The sequence below is a fragment of the Orbicella faveolata genome, unplaced genomic scaffold (assembly GCF_042242905.1).
Source record: "Orbicella faveolata isolate gen_17 unplaced genomic scaffold, um_ofav_v1 contig_47, whole genome shotgun sequence".
NCBI lineage: Eukaryota > Metazoa > Cnidaria > Anthozoa > Scleractinia > Merulinidae > Orbicella > Orbicella faveolata.
This window is the reverse complement of record NW_028301577.1, coordinates 5,865,001-5,876,623: the sequence shown is the minus strand read 5'-3', so window position 1 is coordinate 5,876,623 and position 11,623 is coordinate 5,865,001. Positions and strand designations below refer to the sequence as shown.

Sequence of the window (11,623 nt, the reverse complement as noted above, 5' to 3'; positions counted from 1 at the left end):
CTTGAATTTAACAAACCCCATGAACAAAATGTTTATGAGATTAATTTACTTAAAAATTCAACTTTTCTCAGTCTTAAAATAATTGTTGACACAGATTGATGTCGGGAATGAAACTTCAAAACATCACTTCTTAAAATCAGTTAAAATAAACACATAACCTTGCTTTCCTACGCGAATGTTCCAGTCCGTTTCATGGCATAGCAGCTAGCAATTAAAGTATAGCTCACTATGGCTCACGCCAACTGTATCATAGCTATAAGGTGTCTCCGACACTATATCCAACTGATTTGAGAATCACCAACCACGAAAGACACAAATTCCCACCTTCACTAACGCTCCTTTCATTCAAAGCTCAAATCGAATCGCGTCCAGTGTTGACCGCAACCGCAAGTTTTCCGGGCGTATTTTTCAACTCCTGCAATATTCAAGGCAACCACCAAGGCTCGCAGGGCTGCTCTTAAGACAAAAACGGACCTGATATTTCCAGCATTTTCTTTAAGATTTGTAGATTTCGCAGTTCAATCCTGTTTTCGCCGTAAATTTTCATTCCACGAGAAGAGACACCCGAGTCAAGTTCGACAGTGACGTGATTTTCCTGGACCAATCACAATTCTTTGCTACTCATAGCAACCAATGAGATTGCTTCATTTTGCATAGACAACAGACTACGTCAAATTACAATTTTCATGTTTGCCAAAGTGGGCAAAGGCCGGCTTTCGTGTTATGTTGAAATATTTTGAAATAAAAACTTTTACTGTAGTGGTTTGTCTCTTTATTATATAAAACAAGTTGATTCCGTCTGTCCAGTAATAGATCACAGAAGACTTCAAAATGCGGTAAGAACATCAGTGACACACTAGGCTATCGCCTCCGGTGCCACAGTATTGTTCTTACCACATTTTGACGTCATCTGTGATCTATTACTGAACAGAAGCACGGCAACATGGACTCTATTTGTTAAATGGTGCACAGGAACGTGGAATATATCGTCAGCCAAACGTCTATCCTCCCGATAGATCATAGATCAGTGAAAACTAATTAAAATAGGGGAATATTTGACTAATTAGATTATATAAACTCACGTGGATTATATAAACTCATAGGCTTCGATTTATTGAAAAGCCGTTACAAATTACAAAGTTTCCTGAACGTTTCCTTGCGTTGCGTTACAGAATATGTCTCTATATTGGTCTACACCCTATTCAATCACACTTGTTAAATAATGAACGTGTAAAAACTATCTCAGTTGTTATAAAAAAAGAAATAATTTTGCTCGCGCTCTATTACGTGTCCAGTATAAATCTACTAGTGTTCTCTTATTGCCTACGCTACTTACTATCTCTTCCGTTGTAGATATTGAGTAGCCTAAACAGTCTCCCCTTGTTAACAAACTGGCGGCTGCTTCCTTGCGTTTTCTAAGTGTATGCGAAGAGAATTTAGATAAAGATTTGAACGACTGGTAGACTTATACTAAAACATTTAGTTTATGAGCTCTCGATTTCTGTGCGTAAAACTTGACTCGGGCTGCGCTCTCGTCAACTATCACGAGATAGAAATCTCGAGCTCATAATCTAATTGTCAAGTTAAGAAGACCTTAAATTCCTCACAATCAACTCGTTAACTTTTATGGGGGACTTCCTGAGGGTTTCACGGGGGACGTATTGGCGCCCCTAAACAATAAGAAATGTTTCAATAAGAACAGCAGAGAAATGCCATTTCTTGAAAGCGCCAACATATAGCCCCGATGGGAAGGCTCCCCCGCTAAGGACTGGGAAATGCCCGACGGAAAATTTGCATTAAACCCCCGCAGGAGACAAAATATCATCAACTATCACTTCGTAGAAATATCAAGTTCATCATTCAGTAGTTGTAAATTACCGCTTTTGTTATTCCTGAAAAGCTAATCGTCTGTTGCATTGTTTGAAATAAGCGATAGTTTAAGTGTCCTTTTTTGGGCCGGCCATGATCAATTTACTAGATCAAATCAAATTTTGTGGATATCAAAGTGTAGCAAAAATCACTAACCTTGAAAACAACGTACGAGGTATTGAATGAACTAAATGCACTAATACAGCCCAATGGATCAATTCCATCCATGCAAGGCAAATACGGGTAGCGATGAGTCACTCCATTGAAGCGCTTAATCATGAATGAACGTACAAGAAGTCTGCCTTTGAAGCTTTGTTTTGATTGGCTGAGAGTTTCTGGTGTAATGTTGAACACTTGACAACAAGAGCAAACTTTAAATCATTAACAGCTGTTGTAAAAGTGAAGACTTTTTGGTCCCGAAAGGTCTAAAAAATTACAATATTCTCACTTAAGTGCAGAAAAGCTGGTATGTTTCGCTTTTAACATTATTCAACTGTCCACACATTCGAAAACAATCGCAGTCACGGAGATGGCTCGACTGGGTCATCATTTCAGGTAATGTTTTGTCTATCAAAAGAATACATAAAAGCACTGTTTGTTTGTTGTGTGTTTTAGGGCTTTGTGATCGCGGATTGTAATCTTGTATAATTTTTGTTGAATACTACTTGAACGCTAAATTTGTCGATACCCTAAAACTAATTACAACAAAGAGGGAATAGTGACACAAATTCAATCGTTGAGTTCGTTGACCTTTTGAGCAGGTAAACTTATTCAGACACCCGTTTTCTCTTTCACTCACATCAAAGCTAAAATTACTATACTATTTCTTTTGTCAAACAAAGAAAAAATGATTATCAAAACGTTTGACTTCAAGGAAGTTATCTTAAGTCAACGTATAAGCAATGGCACAACGAAAAGATCCCTTCGAAACGCAACTAGCATACTATGCGGCCGCGCTTTCTTATTAGTGAAGCAGCAGGCACTCTTCATTGTGGAAAGGTTTGTGAAGTATCAGTCATCAAGATGAAACCTAGTATTGTAACTTACACGACGAACAGGTTTTGATGTTCTAATGCAATTGAACGCTTCCACCCACCGGGGTATTTAATATCTTGCTGTAATCTAATTTCACACCTTTAAGTAAAAAACGTACTCTCTCGCACAACGTTTGTACATCAGGCATCATCCGTAGTACTTAACACAAAGCAACAAAACAGCGGTAAAACAGTCTAGTTAAAACAAGAATTTAAACAGAGTTTAAAATTGAAAAGTTTCAGAATCAATTGAAGCATTCTACTTGACGAGTACCAATATGTATTTAGTTCATCAAGATGGAGTTTGTTCACGCTACAGTCACTTGGGCACCTGTAAGAATATTTCTGTAAATTGTCTGACTCGTTTAGCCCAACACAACGAACATCTCTGCTTAGGGACAATGAGAAAGGGTCAAACAAGGGAAAAGTGGACAACTGTTACAAAACAGTTATCTAACACCTTTTCTGAGTAGGACTGATTGTACCACACTTTCACGGCATTTATCTCCTGCAGTGATTAAACTGGGTGGTTTGCAGTCTTCTGTAATGCTCTGAGTGGGATACCATTGAATGTTCAAATGAAAATCTTGTCGGTTTGTCTTCCTTCGTTATAGACGATAAAAGGAATTGTGGATTGAAGCTTTGATTCTATCTTTTTCAAGTTCGATATCCACTTAATAACTGACCGTAAAAAAGGGTAATTCGCCGTGTTTTTTTTTGTTTTTGCTTCAGCCTATTGAACAACTCTTCAGAAGGGAGAACTTACAAATCACAACAAACTAACGGTTGGCTTCGTATTGGTCGCAGAAGATGTCTTTAAATTTTTTTTCTTGAGAACCAAAATGACGTGCGAGGTCAAATTGCCTTTTGTCGCGAAACGAAATCAAAGGTATTTCCTATTTCGCCATAAAATGATCACTCGTGGATCGTTTGGGTATTGTTTCTGAGGTAAGACTGAATCACTGAATCTCATCTCTGAACTAAATATGTCAGAGATAGGTTCAACGTTTTATGATACTATGATTTATTTTTTGGCAGAATGTAATGGAATTGATAGATCAATAACAATGAACTGGGCAGAATTCCTCATCCTTGGTTGGATTTTGGTTTTAGTTCAAACACCATATGTTGTACCTACTAGGAGAGATGATGTTGGTAAGTTAGTTTGGAGCTGTATGGCTGTGATATCAACGGTTCGTAGAGTACTTTTATTAAATAGTACACCTTTTCCTTATTTACTGAACCATTGAGATTAGCTTTAACCAATTAATCAATCAACCAGTCAGTCAGTCAGTCAGTCAGTCAGTCAGCCAGTCCGTCCTTCCGTCCGTGTGTTAGTCGGTCAGTCAGTCAGTCAGTCAGTCAGTCTGTCTGGTAGTCAATCCATTAGAGACACCAGCATGTTTTCTTATATGCCTTCTTAATGTCTTAAGTCGAACGTTGCAAGCAGATAAAATATATGTCTGAAACGCTTTTAACAGGTATAACAGTAGGAACGCCCTTAATAACTTTGGTTGGTGGAAAGATAGGTGACAAAAACGATCAGAAAAATAGCAGCAAGGAAACAAAGCCGGTTTCTGACTCAAGGCTCGTAAAAGGGAGAAAAGATGATAATGATGATGATGATGTCGCGGGTGCAGTTTTGGAAGACAATATGTCAAACAATTACGACGCTTCAAACTTTGTTTCAACGGAAGGAGGGAATGAAGAAGATGGCCTTAAGCCTGAAGAGGAGGTCTTATCGCCTTCAATACTTACAGAGAAACTTTATGGGTTATTAGAAAACCAAGACGCAGAGATGTCTGGATCTCATACAGAGAAGGATCCTTCGGGAAGCGAGATCCTCACTGGTCCCATGGAACAAGCGATTGCTAATAATAACGGCACGTTTATATATCAAAGTAAAGGACAGACAGCAAGTTCTGTCAGTGACGAGGAACATACATCTCTTGGAAGAGAAGATAAATTAATGAGTGTACGGGTACGGCAACAACTATTAAACGATCCTCTGGCCAAAGTATCGTATGTGTTAAACCAAGGAAGATTTAATCCGCATCAGGTATTACAATCACATCAAAATGGAGAAACTGTTAGTATGAACAGTGATGATACTTACAGTGACTTCGAAAAAGGTGAAACTGGTAATCAATCGGTGATCGAAGAAGACCACAAAGGTTTACATGAAGTCAAGATGACTTCAAACAATTCCTCTGATGATCCTGATTTAGAAATGGATAGCGGCTCTGCCTCATGGCAGGATCCAAACGAAGTGAACCCGTATTTTAATAAAACACTCGATACTACGACGCCTACATTGTACCCAAGTGAAATGACTCCCGAGATTTCGAATCAGTCAGTGGTATCTGAAGAAGCTGGACTCACTAATTCGTCACAAGGTTTAAACAGCCAGCTTCCAAACCTTGTAGAAAACGTTGTAGAGCGTCTGGGTGAAAAAGGATCCAAGTTCGTTTCAGTGGAACTAGCAAAACATCCAATAATTAAAGATGTTTGGGCCAACGCGATTGCACAAGCTCTCGTTAAAGAAAGTAATAAAATATCTCAGCTTGAACTCGAGAGGAAATCAGAAAACGCTTCGTCCATAGACTATGACCCCAGAAGGATCACTGAATCATTAAAAAGCTTGTCTAACCTGACTGAAGAGAGAGTACAAGCTCAGTCCAAAACAAAACCCAGTTATGAAAATGCTGATAGTTCAATGGCGATCACTCAAATGAAGGAAACAGTACATGCAGTAGAGCAGGGACTTAAGGATGCGCCAAGCAAAAAGCCAAGTAGGGCAAGTGCTGACAAAAAACTGATGTTAAATCAAATAAATGGTCCAGCACGTGCAGTAGAGGCCATGCTAAAAACTGAGTCCAAAACAAAGGCTACTAACAGAACGGCTGGTAGTCCACCGTTGTTAAACCAAACGAAAGAATCAGCATACGCAATGGCAGTCAGTAATAGAACTTTGTCACCTTCTGTCCACGAAACACCAAGATTTGGACATGAATTATCCAATAAAACACCAGTGCCTGCTAGACAGGATAACTTGAACATTACGATTCATAATGTCCAGGACAGTGTAAGCGCCAAAGAAGGAGGCCAACTGGAGGTAATGAAGAGACCTTTTAATAACGTAATAGGAAGGGGAAACAATCAGCCTTATTTTGTCTCTAAAAGCGGCGAACGACTTGCAGGTGGGAACGACATGAAAACCAGCGGTCAACAAGTCTTTGGCAGTAAACCAGGTCTGACGCCCGTTGGATTCATTTCCAACAAAGAAATCCCAACACAATTCGAAGGTCTTACTAAAGAATACTTATTTGATAACAAGCCAATTCTGACAACCAATAAATTGAGTTCAACAAGATGGGCAGGAATTCGTGAAGAACAAAGAGTTCAAAGTAGCTCAGATTTGGCACCTCCTGCTAAAGGAACAGTTTCAGGAGCATCTGCAGATCGGGTCATAGATGCGCCTTTTCTTTACAGCAACTTCACTAGTTTGGATCCTGACGAGACAAAATACCTGCAGCTGAATCTCATGAATGATCCAGTGGCGAAGGAAGGGTTTTCCGATTCCGATGGTCCCTATGGAGGTCAACAACAGCTACAAGATGAAGACGCTCAAGAAGCTAGTTATATTGAGCGCCAAATAAACGACGCCGGGCACATCGTGGGAGAACTTTTACCCAGCCTTAACAGCACTATGTCGAGAGACAGCAATAGTGAAGCGAGCTACATTTCGGGTCAAATTTTGGGTGATCCTTTTGCCAAAGCTGAACTGGCAGAATCATTTGCAGGAAATAAAAATTTGATAAATAAAGAAAATAGAGCAAACTCTCAAATCATGGCTTCAGTTTTCAATGAGGACAAGGTAGCTCCGAGCTCTGACCAACACGGAAACAGTGCATTTCAACATCGTCCCCACTCTGATACTTCACACCCTTTTTCCAGTGAAGAAGTTGCAAGTTTGGGAACGCGTACTTCTCCGTATAGTAACGACTTCAGCTATTGGGATGCCACAAAAATGCGATCTGATGGAGTTCAGATGGTTCTAAGTCCAAAAACTGTTTCAGATATTTCAGCTGTGGATCTTGCCCCAATAAGTCATCTCGAGGGTTTTCAAAACGCATTTAACTTGAACCAACCAAAGACCTTTATGTATCAACCACTAGATGAGGAGAATGATCGAACGGAGTTAATGACCGGAGGTGACTTAACAAACGATGTGGCACCACAAGGAGCGAATCCTTTTCTGGCAGCAACGGTGCGTCCGCAGAAGAAACAGCTGATACACATAGAGAAAACAAACCATGGCAGGAAGACACATCGGAAAGCAACTACCAATTCATCATCCTCATCAAGTGCGCTCAGTAATTTATCGAAGTTGAAATATATCAAGACGTCGTCCAAGCATTTTGCCGTTAGGAACAAACCAACAAAATCAAGGGATCAACCAGGGACTCGAGAGTCTGAAATAAGTCCAACTTCGGTCATATTTGGACTTACTGCAAATGAAATGAAAGAGCTTGAAAAACATTTGGCTCACAGACCGCAAAGTTTAGGCGCTATCGCAGAACATGGCAGTGTTCAGAAGGGAGCACCTGCAACTAAAGAGTATTACAATACAAGGACGGATGAAGAGCAGGGAAAGTCAGACGCTTCCATGAAAAGGATTGTCGATGCGATATTGAAGCAGCGAAAGCTGAACCACAAAGCGAGAGAAACAAGTCGAAGAGCCCATACAGTATCACACAAAAGGAAGCACGCCAAGCTATTGCCTCATAAGTCTTTCCAAACGTTTCATAAACACAAGAAAATTAACCATGGCTTGAACAACAAGAGAGATTTAGAGTCTTGGGAGTCTTCAACTGACGTGCTAAACAGCGATTTAGATCAGATACGTGGCCTTAGTCCAAAGGCTCAGGAAGATATCTCAAATGTCATCATGAGAGATTTCGAAGGACAACAAAGACATGCTAAAGGGATGGAAACGTTTCCATTTGATGAGAGGGATCCTGCTTATGCTTTTGAACGTTCATTATATAACCAGGTGTTGGACAAGACCTTAAGACATCTCATGGGTTCTCGGAAATACAGTCAAGGACGACTCACAGACGATGAAAATATAGAAACTAGAACAGATAAGCTTCACAAGAAAAGCGAGGCTCCCGATGGTGATCAATTCAAAGATATCAATTTGAACATTTCTGTTGTAAAGAAAGGCAATAAAATTCTAAATGGTGATGTGATTCCGCTTGATGACGTCAAAAACGACCTAGCTCAAGGATTGTTACTCGAAACATTGCGCAAAGAAAGCGAAGGTGATTTGCAGTACGTAAACGCTGTACAAAAGCATGACATAAACAGAATGAAAAACATGTTTCAAAGTGCTGGTGACGAGATTGGAATCAAGAGGAATTCAAGACCCGCAAAAGAAAGGCATTCCAAAGTAACCAAGTTGGCAAAGAAGAGGGATGTAAGTGATTGGAAGACAGAGTTCAGTGACGGCACTTTTCGAAGCCCTGACTTTGAGAGACAGTTGTCGCACGCCTTGAGTCAAGAAAGCGAACAGGATTTGACCTACGTGGATGCGCTACAGGATTTGGATAAACAGGGATTTAAGACAATCCGCCAGCCTGAAGACCTGATCGGTTCCCGAAGAGCTATTTCACAGAGTTCGCTGCGTCAGGAAGCAGAACACAAATCAAAAGATGGCAGTCCCAGGGAATCTCTTGCAAATTCCCAAGAAAAACTAAGGGCTTTCATGCAGGATTCCAAAAGCAACGATGAAGACGACGCCAATGGAAAACGTGGAAACGGTGGAAATGAAAAATGGACATCATCTACAATCAATGAAAGTGTATTTCGCGATTTGACGCCAGAGGGGAAAGTACTGAGTTCCGATTATAAAGATTTAGGAAATTTTGGGTCTGATGCTCAATCTCAGCTCGCATCGATTTTACGAACTGCAAACAATGGCGATCAGAGAGATTTAAAAGAGCTGGAAAAGATGGATAGCGACGATGAAAAAGACGTAGAGAGTCTTTTCAAGTCATCTTCAGAAATCCTTAAAAGGTCAATCGAAGGCAAACCAGTTGTGAAGAAGGAAGGTACGATCGAAACTATAGCAGACGTTTCAGATCCTGGTTCAAAAGAAAAAGAGATAAATATTGTTGTGAGCGGTGATGAGGGTAAGAAGTGCTATACATCATATATCGTAAAAAATACCAATAGAGGATGAATGGTATAGTAGAGTTACTCCACCGTGGAAATTTCCCTAAGGTACTCCCTCTCAAGCTATTTTTAGACCCCTGCGGGCTTCCAATATCTTTCAAGGGTCGAGAAAAAGCCAATCCTGTGACCCGATTTCGCTCAAGTGGACGGTCCAACCGGCTTTACACACATTTTCATCCTCCAGCAAAACATATCCACACAACGCGCGTAGTAACATTATCCGTGGGAGAACAAGGTATCATGTCAAAAATAATTTGAGAGAGATTAATTTTCCTACCCTTCAACCTCAGTATCGTAATTATAACTAACAAACCCAAACGCTCTATGTGACGGTTGGGAGAGTGGCGGAACGAGTGTCACGCCATCTTTAACCCAAAATGTATAACATTTTGAGTGATTAAAGAAAACCCATCAGAAAAATTCCAAAAGATGGTGAAAAAACCATCAATAGATAAAGCTTTCTTTCTGGATTTGTTTCGTGAAGTTGACGTTCGGTTCATTTCAGGGGCAATATAAAGCCCCATACACGCTGTTTCGTGATCCGGGACCTTCCTTTTAAACTCGGCGTATTTAACTTACATTGCATGTCCGATGGTACATCAAGGCAATGCATGTTCTATAATCTGTTGGTTCTCATTTGTGACACAAGGCGTGTTTACTTTCAGAAGAAGCAGGGTGGAGTGCGTGGTCCAAGTGTACTAAGTCGTGCGGCAATGGCAGCATGAAGACACGCTCACTCTACTGCAACAAGAGCTCGCCATTCGACGCTATTGTCAAATGTCCCGGATGGAACCACCAGACAGTACCCTGTGATGTTCCAAAAAACTGTCCAGGTTAGATGACCTAGCAAAGAGCCATACAAAGTTTGTCAACTAACCAATCAATCGAGTTGGTGATTCAAAGTGACAAAGTTGTGCCATTATATTTTTAGGTATTGTGAGCAGTTTTGTAAGGTCGCTTAACACTGTCCGCTCCGCTAACTCTTTTACAGTCCAGAACTGGGAGGAAAATCGGTGTAACCATAGAAAGTTCCTTGAGCTAAATGTTTGAAAACTCAATGGCTTATAGCACGTAAAAGATAACTTTTTGAACAGGTTACAAAAGCAGACTTTGGATAACTTCAATTTCCTCATACATATTGGCGCGATCCTTCCGACACTCTAACTAAATTTTCAGTTTGAGGTTACCAACTTTAAGATGTAAGATTTTCAGGCGGATTTGCCATTAAAAGACTATTATTTAAACAATTCTTGTCTTAGTGAATGGTGGCTTTACTCAATGGACAGAGTGGTCTGCATGTTCAGAGTCTTGTGGTCCAAAGGCAGTGCGCATGCGTATGCGTCTATGCACCAACCCTCCTCCAACTTTTGGAGGCAACGACTGCGCCGGGTGGAGATTTGAAGTTGAATATTGTAAACCAAAGGAATGTCCCCATAGACCTGGTAAATACTTTAGAGTAGCGTAGAGAGAGGCAGTCAAATGGAGAAAACAAGCTTAAATGATTGTTATCTATTTATTAACTGGCGAAGAAAAAAAAAGAGAAACTTCGAGTATGGATGAATAGAGCCTCTATATATAACAATCAGATTATTGGCTCAAGGTTTTCATGAAGTGATACTTAATGAAAGCACAACTCAGATCAACCATTAATAGCTTCTATTGCACTCGAGTCTGCGGTCAAATATTCTTCTGTTTGAAAAAGCGTACAAACGATGCGAATGGGTCAATACAAAGCAGTATTGACCTTTTTGCCTCGTTTGTATGTCAAACTGCTGATAACTGTGATAACAGCTAATGATATCATCTATTTTCAGCTTTAGTTAAAATCCAAATTAAAAAGGTTTTCCCCTCAACCACTTATGCTCTGCGTTTACGTTTTATTGACCAAACAAGTAATGAAAAAATTCTTCCCCTACGTTGTGCGTCCCACATTTAGTTTGAAGAGTTTCGCAATTGCGTCACAATTCTATTAACTTCGTCAGGCGTTTAACTCTTATTTCTCCTGGCATGAGAAATTGCCAGTCCTTCAAGATGCCGTTCAGAAATCAATGCTGTAGAGTTTTCAAGTTGCGCATGCCATAACATTTCAGTGTCTACAATTGTAAGCTTCTCGTAACGGTATACTTCTTTTGATCTTGTTTGCTTACCTAGAGGTTGTCATTTTTAATATGAAATTTTCAAGATATCCGATCCCTTCACACCTCCTCTTGTTATAAAGTCACTCAAAGATCCCTAATCAAGATTAAATATTTCTATAAAAGATGATTGCTGGAGCTTGCCATGTAGGCCATAATCATGTTCCAGCAATAGATTGTTTTCGATATATTAAAATTAAGCTTGTCAGCGAGGCCTTGAGGACACAAACAAAGGAAATTGAATGAACATGTTTATTCATTTCTTTTGTTTGTGTCCTCTAGGTCCAATATCAAGCTAGATTGTAACATATCTAAAGTGATCTATTGGATTGAAAGCTGCCGCGA

At 40.0% G+C, this 11,623-nt stretch overlaps 1 protein-coding gene across 1 annotated transcript in view; it reads left to right on the top strand.

Annotated features, from left to right (window-relative positions):
• The first annotated feature begins 3,623 nt into the window (after positions 1-3,623).
• LOC110052128 (uncharacterized) overlaps positions 3,624-11,623 on the top strand; it is a 24,653-nt gene continuing 16,653 nt past the window's right edge. The window contains exons 1-4 of the mRNA XM_020758257.2: positions 3,624-4,058; positions 4,385-9,100; positions 9,809-9,976; positions 10,403-10,585. Of these exons, the coding sequence (XP_020613916.2) occupies positions 3,890-4,058; positions 4,385-9,100; positions 9,809-9,976; positions 10,403-10,585 (5,236 nt within the window). The 5' untranslated portion in view covers positions 3,624-3,889. The remainder of the gene's footprint in view (positions 4,059-4,384; positions 9,101-9,808; positions 9,977-10,402; positions 10,586-11,623) is intronic.